This window comes from Dendronephthya gigantea, unplaced genomic scaffold, assembly GCF_004324835.1.
Source record: "Dendronephthya gigantea isolate DGI-Jeju-01 unplaced genomic scaffold, DenGig_1.0 000140F, whole genome shotgun sequence".
Lineage (NCBI taxonomy): Eukaryota > Metazoa > Cnidaria > Anthozoa > Malacalcyonacea > Nephtheidae > Dendronephthya > Dendronephthya gigantea.
In genome coordinates this window covers 162,251-180,778 of record NW_021163150.1, presented here as the reverse complement: position 1 = coordinate 180,778, position 18,528 = coordinate 162,251, and the positions used below count along the sequence as shown (strand labels likewise).

Sequence of the window (18,528 nt, the reverse complement as noted above, 5' to 3'; positions counted from 1 at the left end):
CTCATCTAAAGAAGCTTGTATTTTGGATGAATACATGTCTTAGATTGTCTTTCCTCACATTTCATTTATTTCATACAATGTTTATAGTGTATCAAAGTCTGACAGTTGATTTGTCCTCTTGCTCCAAAAAATCCCCAGAAATATAAAGATTTGCATAACTTGTTGGGTTTCCTGGACATGGTTATGTCAACATTGACATCAGAATAAGTTCCAATTGATTTGACATCAAAAATATTCACAATATGTCTTCATTGTATTTACAAAAAAGTTTAGAAAATCTGCAAAAGGAATAGAACATAATGAATTGCATTTACAACACAGTTTATTCAACTTTTGCTAAATTACTTTAGAGCATGTCCAAAATATTGTTGAGTTGAAATTTCGGATTGATTGCACATACCTGATTATTACTCTTGAGCTACATTGCTGCCTTCTTTAATTTCTACGCCATTTGGTGTTAGTCTACTATCTACACTATGATCCTGATATCCACCTTTGCTTTTCATTCTGTATGTAACATCATTGAGCTAAATAATCAGATTAAATCATTTCAAATCATAAAACTAAATCTGAATAAAGCTGTGCGAGGTTCGAACACAAAATAGAAAGCACATTTCCATACATCTTATCAACTCTTTCTCAGTCAAACAGGATTTGACAGCACAGAATTGAATACACATGCAGACTTAATCATTACACTATAGACATGGCTGTCTGAACATTGTTAAGATTTTTTCTCATTAAAGAAAAATAACTCAGAGATATAAAGACTTGTGTCCAAGACAACAATTGTTTAAATTTATGGCTCACATGAGTTATATTTGCTTGATATTTTTAAACTCTTGAATACCTGATATGACAATTTCCTAGTGTAAACACCTAACCATATCAATTTATTTTTAGGAGCAATCATAGGAAAATTCAAAACATAAATAAATATACTGGCACAAGCTGGATGGAAGTTAAAAACAAAACAAAGTTATTAGTCTGCTTGTGAACCCATTCTCAGCTTTCAGTTTCAATTTTCTTGTGGGGAAAAGCACACTAATTTAAGGATTATAAATAGGAACATACAAAGTTCAAGTGGGGGGGATTAATCCCTGATGCCATCTGGAAGTTCGTATGAAAGGTATTCTATGAATTTATGAAGCAGTTTTCTTGGGGCATACACAAGCATTTGGCTGTGAAACAAGGATGGCCAAAGTCTTATATTGCTGTGATATTTTAAAATTCTGACATTCACTTGAGTTTACCAACATTCTCCCACCCACCCTCGACGATATTGTTGGTAAAACCAAAAACAGTTTACGGTGAAGCAGAATCATCACGTTCATAAGCATATAAGATTTCTCCAAATTAGTTGCTCGTGTTTTCTCGCTCTGCCCACCTTCAGGAAACATGGCTAGGAAACAATGTCTCCACAACAGTAATTTTGGATGGCCATGAGTCACGTTTGTGTCACATGAATCTTCGACTTTCCAAAAAAAGGGGAAATGAGTATTTGTCAGGGTATAAAACGTGTTTGACATGAGACGCTAATCTAAACATGCCATCTATAATGAGCTCGAGAATTGCCAAATAATCCCCCAGGAATTCAACATACATTCGCAATTGCATCGACAGTCATTTGGATTAGGCATCACCGGCCCCTAAAATTATTCATATATTTCTTTGCTAATGTCTAAATCAATATTGGCCACACTTGGAGCTGGTTTCTTTGCGATCGCCCAATGTTTTCGTCTCAGCCCGCTAACACAGCGCAACAACGAGCAGGAATAATTGTTTTGTTTCTTTAATTTTTTGTCCAATTCTCGGCAACCGTACTGGCTACAAAATAATCGAGTGCCAGGCGGATATTCGCACTTATTCTTTCGCCCGAACCCCGAGGAAATGCGATGCAACTTTGGTGTAGAAAACAAACATTTAAAGAAACCTTCACTTCTAATTTCTCTGTTGTAAACAACTAGACATGGATAGCTTTGATGCACGGCCGATACAATTTAAATCACAAAAAATCAACACTTGTCCTACTTACATCGACCGATACTTGTACTTCTCCTGACCCAATATGGCCCGTGTGCTGTGAAAAACAAGACATTTATTTTTTAAAGTTCGCACACACGAACCCAATTCTGCATTATTAAATGTCCACTAAACATTCAGATTGTTTATTAGACCTTGCGTGTCTAATTGGCGTCAAAACTACACCACAACACACCTGGAAATTCATTGGCTCCCCTATCATACTTCTGTCAATCCTTGGCCGTCTCTAGAGGAACAAAACAACGATATTATGGAGTATTTCAACACGAACAGGAATATATCGGTCGCCATTGCCTACCGGCGGAGGCTGCTCTGTTATACAGCAGAAACATAGCCAACTCGGACTCATAACCATGCCAATTTTAAACGGTATATCGAAGTGTAATCCCTGTTTGTATAACGCTGAAAATCGTTGCCCTATGACAGCATATTATCTCAAGATTTCATCCCAAAATTTCTCTTCTCTATGTCAAATATTGCGACTATGAGAGGAGTGGTGCAAAGAATGCGATATGGGAGGCGCGGCGACAAATTTTACGCCACGTAACGGTAAATTTGCGGGACAATTTTATCGAATGGCGAAGCAAACGAACGAAGATGAAGGTCATCCAGAATCGAACATGAAAATTGTGACATCGAAACCGTTCCAAATCGTAATTTGTTACTCCTGGTAAGTGCTTTGTTTTACTTTTTCGCGCAGTAAATTCGATTTTACCGTAACAAACAGGCAAAGTGTGTTATACTCCTTGTAAATATATTGACCTTGCATTAATCATTTTGTCTTATAAATCAACCACGAGGGTGCAAAAATATATTATTATCGAAGAATTGTTTCGATCAATTTGGCCCAAATATTTGGAAATAGCATATGTTCAAAACTGCTGATGGTGTATCAGATAAATGTCATTTTTGAAAATTGCATGAGTTTTTTAATTGTAATGCACAGATTGATATTGTTGAGAGGTTGTATTTTCCAAGATCTGAGCTTCCTGAGCCATATATCACACCAATTTAAATGTCTTGAGTGAGGGTTTATGTCTAGCAGGCTTGTAGCCATGCCAACATTCTGACCTAGACCAGTTCTCTTGAAAATGCAGTGAAACCCTCAAGCAACAGCAGGAGCACTATTTGACAGGTTAGCTTGTAAAATTGAAGACTTGCTCAATAGCAAAGCAAAACTCTTCATTGAACTGATTATAGGTTTAGTAATTTTAAATATATGATGGTGGTCGCAAAAGTACCAGCATATTCGGATTCACTTCAAACCAAGCAAGAACTGGCTCTTTAGTTTTCTCCCAGAGTTTTTCCCTGAGTTCTTCGCTCAGTATCCTGGTGAACAACTTTTTGGAATGAACAGACCTATTAAAACACCAAAGGGTTGCCAAAATAGTGTGTTGCCTGATAGGCTGTCTACATTCAATGCCATTAGCGCATCAATCACGTCATTTACATAGATAATTCACACAATAGTTATACTCCATTGTCATTCAATGAAGTGTCTGCAAGCATTGCAGAGCACCAGCTGGTGACAGAAACCTACTCATTTTCTTTATCATAGAAAAAAAGCCTTCACAAGGAGATATTCCTCACAGAAATATTCCTCTAGAATCAGGAATGTTTTATATATAAGGTCAAAATTTGGCGGTGTGTACGAATACATCGATACAATTTCTATTTATACTTTAAAAGTTATCGGATTCAATGATGCTATTAAGTGCATCTTGAACCCTGCTCTTTTCATAACAACCCCCGTGGATTCTCTGTGAGAAATTCCAGCCATGATTTAAATTGCCAGAAAGTATATTCGTAAAGATATTGTATAAATTGTTGTCATATTTTCCCGATATTTCGCGTATGTGGATATAGCATAATACATGTTTTCTCTTAACATAGATAATAGCGAATTTCAGAGTTATTAAAACTAAGTTTATGTTAGCCGGACGAAAATCATTTTGACACGCTTAACTTTGACCTTTCTAATAAGCCAGACGAGATAACAGGTTGAACGACAAACAAGACATTTTGATTGATATCAAATACGATTTTGAATTATTATTAGCGAACAGAAGTTTAAAAAAGTTATGCCTTTCCTTCGCCTAATATTATGATTTCACGATAAAAACGGCTATGATTGTCAGAAAAATCTTGTTTACTATTTCTGCTTTTATTAGAACTCCCAGCGGTTAGCCAGTACAAGATAATTGGGACGGTTAAAATTGATATTTCTTTTATGAAAGCGAATGCGAATATGGAACGAAGTTTCGAAATATCACTTCATGTTCCTTACCTGTCTAGTTCGGGCCTCGCGAAAATGCATCCATATTAGCACTCTTGTTAAAAAGCTACGTCTTTCTTCTCTTTCCAAAGCCATAGGAGGGTGAGATCAAGCAACGACTACAGGCAAACAGTTGTGCCCGACTTATAATATGCGGCTTCCTTCTTGTGGCTGCGTTCTGTGGCACTCTTTATATGAGAGTCTTTGTTTACTTCCTTTCCCGCATGGAAAGATAAATATTCACCTGCGATTACGTCATTTTATTGTTCTCGGGGATACTTGATGTAACAAAGCTGAATAAGGATCATATGTTAGCGCTTACTTTGCCAATAATAACTGTGATTTTAATACGCTTATCAGTTTCTTTGCAATTCCCGTCGCAATTTTCTTCCTTTGATAGATGCCAACGAGCGAATAGTTCTGTATCCTGTGATGTATAAGTGCACTTATGTTCACATCCGTAACTCAGCCACTCGTTCACATATATCAGAAGACGAAAATCGCAGGCAAACTTCTCAGTTTATGCCGGAACGGCCCTTAAATGCAGGAATGACGAAATTGGATTGCTTTTACTACTGATGAAAGTCATGAACAACGATTTACGTTTTGCTGACAGCTATTAATTCGCTCCAATTATAAAGTTAACGAAGAACGCTAGTCTAATTAAGTTGCAACACCCCTTTCAATACAATCTTTTTGCAAAATGACCGATAAATTGTCTTTAAATAATTTCAAATTTCAATCAGGTTTTTGTTGCCCATGGACATGATCGGATATTGTGAAAATATCGGCAAAGTGAAACTAACTACTCTGCGCTTTCAACTGATCTTTCTGTAAATTGTTCGTTTCAATTTTCACGCTACGTCATGATCATGCACTTTCTGGGTACAAACTCCAAAGTTTATTTTAAAGGCACGAAAAACCTCTTGACCCCCGACAGAGGTGTCAGATGTTTACCCTATAGAAATGCCTTGTATATATCGTAGGATAGTCATGTGAGGCAATTTTTTTTAATCTTTAATGTTTGCCATTCACTGAAATCTTTAAGCTATAAATGTGGATGACTTGCGGAAGCCTCGAAAAAGGGAAATCTAACGAGCTGGGCAGAGGCGTACAGTTTCTTTAAACGAAAAAAAATGGGGTTCGCAGGAAGAGTACCTCGGCAATTGATGAGCACAAAGATTTTTGATTTTTTCAAAGATTGTGGGATTTGTGTAATTGAAATGGTAGCCTCAATTAATTCGCCTCCGTTAACACCAACCAGTCCGTTTTGAACGCCATTATTGGCAATTAACAATTGTGTGTTTTCCTTCCCCAAGGCGGGGGTTGGTCGACAGGAATTACCTCTTGATAAGATTATTGATACGAAGGATGCTTTTCAGTATATTTCTAGACTTTGTGGCAGAGTTGGTGGGTAGAAACGCAAGGAAAATGCACTCAACTTCTAAATAAAACACGATATAAAATAAAACCACAGGCAGAGGCAGAGCAAATATGAAATATTGAAAATATAAATACAACAAACATATTTAATAACAGCTACGAGGAGACAAGACGAAAAAAGTTCATCATGGGTTATTATAGGATTATAGGACGGGAGCGTTTCGCATGAAAGATAGCAAAATACTTGCCAAGGCAATACTGTCTCATTTTAGTTGCGACCGTTTAAAACTGGCGCTTTTCCAAAAGCAATGACATGCATGCATGTTTGATGTGCACATGGACAAATGATGTGTGTGACTAAAATAGCCGCGTGTTAAACCATTCTTTGTGTAAGACAAAGAATTATTATGTACACGGTGAACGTGGTATAGGAAACCCTAAAATTTCATCCTACGTTGCCAGTTTTGAAAACGTCTATAATCAGCGCTTTTTCCATGCGACAGTTTTATTACTATGGACTATTCTAGTCATGTATGTGAATTCCGTCCTGGGGCCGAAAAGCAAGTCTATCGTTTTACTCAACAAGCAAACTAAATGCTTTTAACCTTAATACAAAGATACTGTTTACAACTACATATTCAGTGCATAATATTCAAGTTAACTCATTCAAGACAAATGTAAGAGTGTTATTTAATTTTGACTTATCCACCGTTGAAGCTAAACGGGCTTGATACAACCGGCCCCTGGAGTTTTTAACCGATAATTAACCATAAAAAAGCCGTTTGTACGTTACCTACAGTATAGTAACATCCTTGGAAGATTCGCAGTATTTTATATTACAAATTCCGACGTTTCAAGGAAAACCATTCAATGATGCAGCACTTCAATTTTCCAAGCACTGAGACAATCTTATCATGAACCAAAACACTTGCCAAATCACGATCATAAACGTATATAAAATTGTTATTCTGACTCCAGTGAAAGACGTATTCTTACAAATTTAATTAGTATTTCATATCAGTATAGAAAAGTACTTCTTGCATATAAGCAATATTTTTCTACTTCATATACGATGTAAACATTGTGAAAAATAAGAAGTTATGGAAACCACACTTTAGATGCATGTCTAGCTATAGTAGAGACGCTATAGAACAGACCGCTGAAATTATTCGGTGATAAAATTAAGGACTATACAACGTAACTCAACGTCAACAATTTTACAATATTCTTTATACAACGTCCCCCAAAATTACTGAATAAAGTTCATATTCAGCGCACAATTATTTTAAACAATATACTAGAATTTCTTCATAGCTTTAAGGGGGTCCTCTACTAAAATTTTCACTTTGACTTCGAAATTTTTGAATTTTCAAAGACAGTCATTATATGTACTTTCAACCTTCCTCTATGGCCTCAGAAATTTTCAGTGCGCATAGAATACTACAACACACTAAAAAAAAGCAAATTCCTGAACGTTTGGCTATTTTCTGCCTTAGCAACGCCCTTAGCAACAGCTGTTTTTGTTTGAAAATCCCGCCTGAAAGCCCTTCTTTTTATCCAATGAGAACGTTTTTCTGTATATTATATGAAGTAGTCCTTCTGCTTTCTTAACACACCCGCTGAAAGCTCTTTTAACGATCTGAAGGCGTCTTTTGAGCTAAATTAACTCATTGTGTTGTTCTCGTGTTCTCAACTCTCAAGCGTTCGTCAAGCGTAATTTGCGTTATTTGCATATTCCGATATTATATATTCATATATTCACGATGCTAAGGAAAGGTTCAAGAGTAAGGAAATGGAAATTTCATGGCAATAGATTCACGGACTCTTTAAGGAAAGCGCGTCTTGAGAATGATTCTGTTGTGCCATCAACTTCAACTAATGATCGAAGTCAATTCGTCTCCAAATATTTCTGCTTCCGCTCGTAAGATTGGTAATCCATGTCCACGAAATGCTCCCCCAGTTTCAGCTACCGTGACAGGGTATCGATTTATTGATATGGAGATCCTGAACTATGTTTTTAAGCAAATGATTTGGAGTGAATGTGGTTCATCGTCTTGTCTTGTTTTGGAAGAAGACCCACGTGAACGAAAAGGCAGTGCGTCTCATCTTCGTGTTCGTTGCCAAACATGTGGTTGGGTGTATACCTTTTATACATGAAATAAAGTTCAGCACTCGTTTTATATCAACAAGCGATTTGTGTATGCTATGCGAAGTATGGGACAAGGACAATGCGTGTATCTAAGGGCCATTCGTTTTTCACTGAAACAAAAATCGAATTGCGATCATAAAACTTCGTTTTTTCTTTTTTATGTTTGAGAAAAACGGAAATTGAATTGAATTCCGTTTTCTTCGTCTGAGAAATGGAACGAAATAAAGATTTTCCTTCGTTACTTTCAAACTATTTTCTGAACATGGGAAAACGGATTTTCAAACTGAATTTCAATTTCCATCAAAGGGCTGATTAGAAGTTTTCTCATGCTACGCCCCCCCCCCCTGGATTTTCGCGCCTTTTTGTTATTTTCGTGCATTTTCCGTACGACATACTGGATATCAACACGACGCGAGATATGGAAGACGAAAACTTAAATTTTTCCTTCGGTGAAGGAGATGAAAGAAAAGATCGAAAATTAAAAAAGAGTCAAGTTAACGTAGAAAGGTTAGCCTGTATGTTTGGGGTAAGTGGATGGGATAAATGACCTGTTTTCGTTTGTGATTTTTAGTCTAAAATTTTCGAAGTTTACAAACTGAATGGTTACGTTGCACTTTGCAGTTGGAACTAATAGGAATACACATTGTTGACGAATTTTCGGGCAACACAGAGTGGCCAAACAAGGAAGGTCGGTTTGACTTAAGTGATTTTCGAAAGGAATCCTTTGTAAAAGTCGAAGGTGAAAGAAAAGGAAGAGCTAGTGCGTCAACCTCATTTGGAGGATTGCACTCGCTGCAGTCTCCTTCAAGCTCATTTGCTTCAAGTTCTAATTTCAGTGGATATTCTCCTATGTTCAGGTAAGTAAAAAACCCAGTTCAATTTACGTTAGGACAGAGAGGACTCCTCAGTTATTTCATGTTTTATTCACAATCATCATCCATTTCGAATATTAGCCTTGGGCGGCTAATCGTGTTAAAGTATAGAGTCAAGCGGATTAGACTAGTCGAAGTCAATGTAATGTTTCAGCAGTATGCAGTGTCAGTGGCATATTGAAGTGTAAAGTAAAAGTTTAAAGTATGAACAAAATATTTGAGTCTTTTCTAACTTTGTCGAAGCCTCACTTGCAGCTTTTATCGGAAATATAAGTCGCGCATCTCACTTTAATGGGTCCACTCGCAGCTCGCAGCTGTTCAATTTTATTTCCTCGCAGCTACGCGTAGAGAATTTGATACATGTTTTTCAACCTGGGAAGTCAAGCGGCCTTTTTCTTCAATTTCCTTCTGTAGATCTGTTGTGCCTTCCAAAAAAAAGAGTAACAGCTACTGTCTGAAAGTTACACTGGCTAAGAAGAATGGGAATAAAGTGACAAATCAAACAAGGCAGACCTATGTTACCATAAATGATGTTACAGCGACTGTCCCGTACATAACTGCCCAATGCAGGGAAGAGTTTCAGAACAACACACACTAATTCTCGTGTCTTCTAATTGTTTACCCATTGAAGATAGTGATGCAACTAAAGGTATGTCATCTAGTACACCACATCACAATTTTATGACAATTTTACACATGGCTATTTCGCCAATAAATGACTGTGTCTGTGAATTATATCAAATAAATAATGTTATTTCTCACTTCCCATATATTGAACAAACCAGGTCACAAATTTTTATGTTAACAACGTACATAATTCACTCTCAGACAACCGCAAAATTTCAACGAAAATACACTTTTAAGCAAGCATTTTTAAGTTGAACTAAGTAATTGTCTTTGATGATGTCATGACAGGATTAGCATTTTGGAAGGCAAACTCAAGAAAAACATTTGCGGTACCGCAAACAGTAAAGAATGAGCGTGGTATCATATGTCTAGATGATGATCTTGATGATGATGATGACCCTGAAACAATTACTTTTGGTGAAAAATCAGGTAATATTGCATCAACCTGATACCATGCAATGTTATTCTATCTATAATAATAGATGTATATTCATAACAAAAAGTATGGTTTTTATATCCTTTGCTAGGTGACTAGTAAGAATATGAAAAGCAATATAAAATCTGCTGTGATGGATGCTGTCAATGAAGTATTACCAAAAGCAATGCAATCATTGCAAGAAAATTTTGAAAAAGCTTTGAAAAGTCATGTGAGCAATAAAGCATTTGTTGAGAAAGCACTGCAAAATTCATTTTTGAAAGAAATAACAGATTGTTTTCAGTGCATAATTTGTAAAGATACATCAACATCACCTATTATAGTTTCCAGTTGTTGTGAGTCAGTCATTGGTTGTTTTGAATGTGTAAAAACATGGACAGACACTGGAAAAACAACATGCCCAAAGTGCAGAGAGGATGGCTTCAACACTGCCACAATTTCTCTTAATAGTTTTGATGATTTTATCAAAAAGTTGCATTGAATATCATACAGTATATACAGCGATAGCAATGGACACAAGACTGTTAAACGCCTTTTGAGATTAATGATTGATATCATCTAGACATTAATTGTTGTGTTATGTTCAAGTGCATCATGATAGCATTGCAAAAATGTGTATTATCATGTTAACTAGCTTGCCATATACCAGTTCCCAGTTAATATGATTAAATTGTTCCTCTCTTTCATTTTGTAAATGTGGATTTGTGAATAATGGATCTTGGCCAAATGCAGGAAAACGTGTTATCTTTCCACCATCGTTTTCATACCTTGCAACCGCCTCCTCGCATGTTGGAATCATGTTCAACGGCACTTTTGCCACTCTATTGTTGTTGTTTCTGAGATCAATTGGCCTTCCAACTCCTGTGATAATAAGAAATTATAAAAGGAACATTGTAAAAAAGTTTGAGATATGAAAAAAAAGTGAAAAAAGAAAAACAAAGTGAAAATTAAAGAAAATAAAAATTGAAGAGAAGCTTTCTCAAAGTTAAAAATTAAAGCTAGTGCAAATAAACTCTGATGATGTCATAAAATAAATTGGCAATGAAGGATTTCATTACGAAGATATAAATTAAACTAAATAATTGAAATTGATTATTAATTAAAGTAAATGAGAAAAAATTGTGCCAATTAAGAGAAGGATATTACCTGGTATAGCATGATGATTCCATGACCGAACTGCTTTCTCCATTCCCACAAAAGCTACTTTCAAACTGACTGATGAAACAGAATGTTTGACATTCTCAAGTTCCATGTCAATTAAATTTCTTTCCTCCATTTGACGCAAAGCTGATTTAATCGGGTAATTAACTCTTGCATTTACTTCCACCCAGAATCTTTCAATCACAAGATTCTATAAAATATAAAAATAAATGGTATGGTCCTGAAATTCTACACAGGCAGAGTTTTTCATAAGCTTAATTTTTAAGTGGATAGACATTAAGGGTAAGTACTTCTGTCTCGTTATTCGGAAAACCTAGGAAGCAATAGCCAACCCCCCTGAGTTATTGGTATGAACTATCTTCTACTATTTGGTTTTATGATGCATACCTTTTTTGATTCTGTTTGACGATGGGGATCTCTACCTTGATTTGTTCTGAACTCAGCCAACATTTCTTGGACATACAGTAAGAGGACAAACTCCATCCCATGATCAACTCTGATCTGATCAAATAATCCTTCATTTAGTATGATATTCCTGTGAATGACATTCAACATTATAAAAGGAAATATCACCTATAGCCAGGGATGGATCAAGTGTGGTTTATAATATTCCAGAAAACAGCAGCATGGGGATATTAGAATGTATGTTTGTTCATAAAAATATGAAAGACAATGAGGTGTAACTTTGATTGTTAGAGCCAGATTCTTGTAATTTAGCAATAATTCCATGCATAATTTTTTTAAATTTCAATTAATACCGAAATTTGCACCCCCAGTCACCCTTGCTTATGGCTCATTGATATATTTCAATATTTTCACATTTCTAATGTGATTTTCATGTGACTCATAATTCAATAAAAATTAAATACCTGAACATGTCATAAATCACGACATTGTTTTTTACTGGCATACATGAAAATGCAGTAATAAACCTGGAATATCCATCAATTGCACAAACATGTGTGACACCAAACATAGCTATTTTTTCATTCTGGTCTAAGTGCAACTTGTGGCCAAAATATTCTGCGATGTATGGATGTGGATTTGTAAGTCTTTCGGTTCGTGCGTTACGCTGTTGCTGGTATAATGGTGAAACCCTGGCCAAGGAATTTCGAACACGTTGCTCAGAGGCAAGTGAAAATCCACATTTGCTATCCAAATAACCCTTCATCATCTTCCGCCCATAAACTGGACCAACCTGTAAAAAATATTAAACAGTGTGATACATAAAAGCTACTATAAAATGAAACGAGAGGAAACCAACATTTTGGATGACTATTAAGTTGTAGAATATGCTTAACATCATGTATTAGTATTATGTATTAGCTTGAGCAACACTTTTTTCTGTCTATCTTTCTCAAATAGATGAAAAAGTACCTCGGAAACAGCATTTTTTACAGCATCATCAAGATGTTCGTCAGAAATAATGCCTCTCTTTCTAATTCCATTTTCCTTGCAAAAGCGTTTTATACTTCGAACAGAAAAACCTCTTTGTTCCGGATACGCTGCTATAAGGGCATCCGACAAATCTTCTAATGTTTTTTCTTTTTGAGATAAGAAGCTTCTTATAAATTGTTCGTGTTCTTCTAAAGCCGCCATATTGGAAATTTCTGGTTTGTGACGGGGGGTGCGTATTGAAGAGCATCAGCCCGCATCAGCCCTTTGATGGAAATTGAAATTCAGTTTGAAAATCCGTTTTCCCATGTTCAGAAAATAGTTTGAAAGTAACGAAGGAAAATCTTTATTTCGTTCCATTTCTCAGACGAAGAAAACGGAATTCAATTCAATTTCCGTTTTTCTCAAACATAAAAAAGAAAAAACGAAGTTTTATGATCGCAATTCGATTTTTGTTTCAGTGAAAAACGAATGGCCCTTAGATACACGCATTAAGGACACTCATCACTGAAACGTTTCTGTGGCTTGATGAACATGCCACCTCCATTCCATTCAAATGCCTACAGTGCCAGTAATTCTGCACAAGATAAAGCAAACAATACAAAGCTGTACAAACCCGGTGAAGGTCTTCCTGATGATATTATTGCATTGCTCAAATCTATTTATACCAGGCTTAGCAATGATGAACTATTGAGCAAGTGCTTAGATGGAAAAACCCAAAACCAGAATGAGTCACTAAATGGCATGATTTGGAACCGGTTGCCGAAAACCATTTTTGTTGGAGCGGATGTCCTGAATTTTGGAACATATGATGCTGTAGCTCATTTGAATCTTGCCAATAAAGCAGCATTGAACATTTTGAAGAGATGGACTTAGTTCCAGGACATTTCTATGAAGAAGGAATAGAAAAAGGTGATCGTTTGCGAGTAAGGAAGGCTGAACATAGGAACACTCCTGAAGTTAGGAAACGACGAAAAATCCTCCGCTGGCAGAAAAAGAAGAAAGAAGATAAAAATAAAGGAAGAGAGGGCACCACTTATGAAGCAGGAGCTTTCTAATGTGGTAACAATGTACAGTAGCAATAAAATAGCAATAGAGCCTTGTTATTTAGACCTGTTTGTGTTATGAACTTAATATTACACTTTAAATGCATTTTTCTCAAAATGCCGAAATTCAGCAATTTCCGAGATTGTATGCAAGATATCTGAAGAAGTTTTGGAGCTATCTTGCTGAAATTTTCAGGATAGCCTCAGTATGAGTAGCTCTAGGAGATGAACTAAAGAAATTTAATTCTGATGCATTGATATCAAGTGGTATCTAATTCAATGGAATGTATTGTAACCTTTTCAATTGTTTTGCCTGTAAAACTGCTAAAACCCCACCAACCTAAAAAGTTTTAGTTCAACTCCTAGACCATGTTATTTTTGAGTAAATAAAAGTTATTTCATCATTTTATGGCTAATGGTTGTGTAGTTATCATGTTTGCAAAATGGCATCCATTTTGCTATTAAGCGTGGCATTTTCTGGTAACCGAGGCAACACAACTTTGCAATTGTATGTACTTTTTGTCAGTGACCATAGCCTAACAACATACTAAAGTATCAGTTTGGTACTATGAATAGCAAGGTTAAAAAAATTTTTGGTAGAGGACCCCCTTAATGGTTAGTTAAATTGGTTAGTTAATTAAATGTTGTTTTTCACTATTTTGACTTTCATTGTTTACGTTACTAGACGTGCTCGACCGACGTGTGTCCGTTTCTCTGTCATAAACACAGTCGTCTTCATTGTCGCTTTGTACTAACGGTTGAGTGATAGGGTTGGTGGATTTCTGAAATAGAACACGGTAGACATTGTGATTGATGGTGCGAAGGGATATTATGGAATGAAGGGACATTATGGAATGAAGGGACATTATAGAATGAAGGGACATTATGGAATGAAGGACATTATAGAATGAAGGGACATTATGGAATGAAGGGACATTATGGGATGAAGAGACATTATGGAATGAAGGGACATTATGGAAAGAAGGGACATTATGGAATGAAGGGACATTATGGAAAGAAGGGACATTATAGAATGAAGGGACATTATGGAATGAAGGGACATTATGGGATGAAGAGACATTATGGGATGAAGGGACATTATGGGATGAAGGGACATTATGGGATGAAGGGACATTCTGGGATGAAGGGACATTCTGGATTGAAGAAATCTGAAGATGTCAGATGGTTTTCATTGCTGAGGTGATAAAGTACGTGGTGAGTTGCCGCTGGCGTGTTTTTCTTAAATCTCAACTTTGAACTTTACCATTATCACTTATTTCACCAGAAAAAAATGTAACTACATAATAGAGCTTTCTCATAATGACGTCAAACGCAAAAAGCCTAATGTTGCTGATTGGCTCATCAGTTTTGCCGAGCCAATCAAATTTCGTGTGACACTGGCATCCTGCGTTTGACGCCACTATGAGGACGGTCTATCACTTACATACGATCCATTCCATAGATCCGAAAACTCTTTTCGTATTAAACTAATAATCATAACTGTTAGTAACGTCGACGGCACGAGGTAGACCAGAGCAGGCTGACCTTCTTTCATAAAATACAAAGCAGCGAATGTGATAAGAAGACCAATGCCATGAGTTTTTAACCGATAATTTACCATGAAAAAGCCGTTTGTACGTTACCTACAGCATAGTAACATCCTTGGAAGATTCGCAGTATTTTATATTACAAATTTCGACGTTTCAAGGAAAACCATTCAATGATGCAGCACTTCAATTTTCCAAGCACTGAGACAATCTTATCATGAACCAAAACACTTGCCAAATCACGATCATAAACGTATATAAAATTGTTATTCTGACTCCAGTGAAAGACGTATTCTTACAAATTTAATTAGTATTTCATATCAGTATAGAAAAGTACTTCTTGCATATAAGCAATATTTTTCTACTTCATATACGATGTAAACTTTGTGAAAAATAAGAAGTTATGGAAACCACACTTTAATAGATGCATATCTAGCTATAGCAGAGACGCTATACAACAGACCGCTGAAATTATTCGGTGATAAAATTAAGGACTATACAACGTAACTCAACGTCAACAATTTTACAATATTCTTTATACAACGTCCCCCAAAATTACTGAATAAAGTTCATATTCAGCGCACAATTATTTTAAACAATATACTAGAATTTCTTCATAGCTTTAATGGTTAGTTAAATTGGTTAGTTAATTAAATGTTGTTTTTCACTATTTTGACTTTCATTGTTTACGTTACTAGACGTGCTCGACCGACGTGTGTCCGTTTCTCTGTCATAAACACAGTCGTCTTCATTGTCGCTTTGTACTAACGGTTGAGTGATAGGGTTGGTGGATTTCTGAAATAGAACACGGTAGACATTGTCATTGATGGTGCGAAGGGACATTATGGAATGAAGGGACATTATGGGATGAAGAGACATTATGGGATGAAGGGACATTATGGGATGAAGGGACATTATGGAAAGAAGGGACATTATGGAATGAAGGGACATTATGGAAAGAAGGGACATTATGGAATGAAGGGACATTATGGGATGAAGGGACATTATGGGATGAAGAGACATTATGGAATGAAGGGACATTATGGAAAGAAGGGACATTATGGAATGAAGGGACATTATGGAATGAAGGGACATTATGGAATGAAGGGACATTATGGAATGAAGGGACATTATGGAATGAAGGGACATTATGGAATGAAGAGACATTATGGGATGAAGAGACATTATGGAATGAAGGGACATTATGGAATGAAGGGACATTATAGAATGAAGGGACATTATGGAATGAAGGGACATTATGGATGAAGAGACATTATGGGATGAAGGACATTATGGAATGAAGGACATTAGATGAAGGACATTATGGAATGAAGGACATTATGGATGAGACATTATAGATGAAGGACATTATGGAATGAAGGGACATTATGGATGAAGAGACATTATGGATGAAGGACATTATGGAATGAAGGGACATTATGGAATGAAGGGACATTATAGAATGAAGGGACATTATGGAATGAAGGGACATTATGAATTGAAGAAATCTGAAGATGTCAGATGGTTTTCATTGCTGAGGTGATAAAGTAAGTCGTGAGTTGCCGCTGGCGTGTTTTTCTTAAATCTCAACTTTGAACTTTACCATTATCACTTATTTCACCAGACAAAAATGTAACTGTATATAATAGACCTTTCTCATAATGACGTCAAACGCAAAAAGCCTAATGTTACTGATTGGCTCGTCAGTTTTGCGGAGCCAATCAAATTTCGTGTGACACTTTCATCCTGCGTTTGACGCCACTATGAGGACGGTCTATCCACTTACACACGATCCATTCCATAGATCCCAAAACTCTTTTCGTATTAAACTAATAATCATAACTGTTAGTAACGTCGACGGCACGAGGTAGACCAGAGCAGGCTGACCTTCTTTCATAAAATACAAAGCAGCAAATGTGATAAGAAGACCGATGCCATACGCTAAATGTAAAAAATACCATCATTATCATAAGTATTCAGTTGATTGAATAAGATGCTGCATTTTCGGAAAACTTACCAATCGAACTGGCAATGTAGTATATTCGATATGGCGTCTTTGCCATTCGGTCGAAAGAATGACAAAATGAAACGAAAAGACCTTGATAAACACAGAGAAATATGACTTTATTGGGGGCATTCGTTATTCTTTACTGCGCTTTACTGATTTTGTTTTCTTCAATGTCCACCATTTCAGACCAGCGCTAGTTCCTAGCTAAAGTAATCGCAACTATTGTGTTGAATGAATCCAACATACCAGGCACTAAAACATCTCCAAAACCTAGCAATGAGTAATCCCTTCTTTCACATATCAACAGAGCAGAGCGGATGATACGTGGAACTTTGAGAACCATCGGAAGCTGTTCTTTGTGTCCTTCACCTGAACATACAATAAAAACAATCGATATACTATTGACTAGTTTTTCAATCAAATAGATGGTTGCCACAAAACCGAGTTTTTGGACTTCTGATTTGGACCAGCTTTTGGAAAAACTTCTGATTTGGACCAGCTTTTTTCATAAGGCCATTTTAAAGGTTAATACTTTAACTTCCACCGTTGAATTCATAGACATAACCCCGCTGCTAAAATTAAAACGCGTATTGCTATAGCTACATCATTTACTTATCTACCTGTAGCGACGTCGACCATAACGCTGTTATGACCAGCAGAAAAAAGTGGGGTGATGAAGACGAAGAAAACGTCATAGATCAGAAGTAACACCAGCAGTAAGGTACAAATCTTCATGCTTGGCAACCGTAGATTCTTCAATATCGATATACAAAATAACACGCCAAGAATGTCTTGTAAGATCCAACCGTAGCTATTGGAAAACGTAAAGTGCGGTGTTCACATTTGCATTGCGAATGAGCGAGGATAATAAAATCTCTAGTCGTTGAAACAAGCGGCATTTTCTCAAATTACCTTTCGTTGCGTACAATAACCCACCAGGTGGCTAAACCAAGCGAAATCCCGCAAACAATCATTGTCCTGACAAGGACATGTTTTTCAGGACCAGAAGTGAAAGGCACATGTATTCTGCATGTACCTGTGAGGAAAACAAATAGGATGGCACACAGTTTTTCATGAACCTTGATTCTCAAGAGACTTTCAAAAGACCTAAGAGACTTTCTCCATACTTTAAACAACAAGTTCTGCTGCCATTGAATAACAAGTTCTAAAGTTATTCTCATTGTGAAGCTGGGTAAAATTACAGCCAGGGCAACACATTGCTGTAGAGAAGTTTCAATAGACTTCACCATTCAGGAATATGTTTCAATAGACTTCACCATTCAGGTATATGTGGATGGTTGGTTAGGGGTGGCAAGTATGTTTAACAACTGAAAACACTAGTTTGTGTATAATGTGAACCGAGCTTCTTAAACAATGCGGTACTTACAAAGTGGTATTTTAAGAGCAAAGGCATTAAGGCACTCGAATGTTCCAGATGCCGAGGCGATAGCAAATATAGCAATTATAACATAAACCACATATTTATAGAGATAATAGACCAACAGCAGAAACAGGCAGATGAATATGACAAAGATGACAACCATCAAAGGGGTGATCTGCATTTGTTCATCTTCATCAGAGCTGCT

At 36.4% G+C, this 18,528-nt stretch overlaps 2 protein-coding genes across 2 annotated transcripts; both read right to left on the bottom strand.

Moving 5' to 3' along the window:
- Positions 1-9,810: 9,810 nt before the first annotated feature.
- LOC114536555 lies at positions 9,811-12,545 on the bottom strand. Its single transcript, XM_028557900.1, has 6 exons — positions 12,324-12,545; positions 11,816-12,144; positions 11,334-11,481; positions 10,932-11,136; positions 10,432-10,646; positions 9,811-9,819 (listed from the first exon to the last, which is right to left on the bottom strand). The coding sequence occupies exons 1-6, from the start codon at positions 12,543-12,545 to the stop codon at positions 9,811-9,813; spliced, it is 1,128 nt and encodes a 375-aa protein (XP_028413701.1).
- A 2,618-nt stretch (positions 12,546-15,163) lies between these two features.
- On the bottom strand, positions 15,164-18,524 carry LOC114536586 (signal peptide peptidase-like 2B). Its single transcript, XM_028557934.1, has 7 exons — positions 18,330-18,524; positions 17,855-17,978; positions 17,563-17,753; positions 17,189-17,311; positions 16,952-17,032; positions 16,721-16,875; positions 15,164-15,729 (listed from the first exon to the last, which is right to left on the bottom strand). The coding sequence occupies exons 1-7, from the start codon at positions 18,502-18,504 to the stop codon at positions 15,577-15,579; spliced, it is 1,002 nt and encodes a 333-aa protein (XP_028413735.1). The 5' UTR covers positions 18,505-18,524; the 3' UTR covers positions 15,164-15,576.
- Positions 18,525-18,528: the final 4 nt, after the last annotated feature.

Excerpts from the sequence above, each read along its gene's own strand:
- LOC114536555 (XM_028557900.1), bottom strand. The coding sequence starts at position 12,545 with ATGGCGGCTTTAGAAGAACACGAACAATTTATAAGAAGCTTCTTATCT. Across the intron at positions 12,145-12,323 it reads TAAAAAATGCTGTTTCCGAG|GTTGGTCCAGTTTATGGGCG; the intron begins GTACTTTTTCAT and ends TATTTTTTACAG. Across the intron at positions 10,647-10,931 it reads GAATCATCATGCTATACCAG|GAGTTGGAAGGCCAATTGAT; the intron begins GTAATATCCTTC and ends TTATTATCACAG.
- LOC114536586 (XM_028557934.1), bottom strand. The coding sequence starts at position 18,504 with ATGCAGATCACCCCTTTGATGGTTGTCATCTTTGTCATATTCATCTGC. Across the intron at positions 17,033-17,188 it reads TGGAGATGTTTTAGTGCCTG|GTCTTTTCGTTTCATTTTGT; the intron begins GTATGTTGGATT and ends GTGTTTATCAAG. Across the intron at positions 16,876-16,951 it reads CTACATTGCCAGTTCGATTG|CGTATGGCATCGGTCTTCTT; the intron begins GTAAGTTTTCCG and ends TTTTACATTTAG.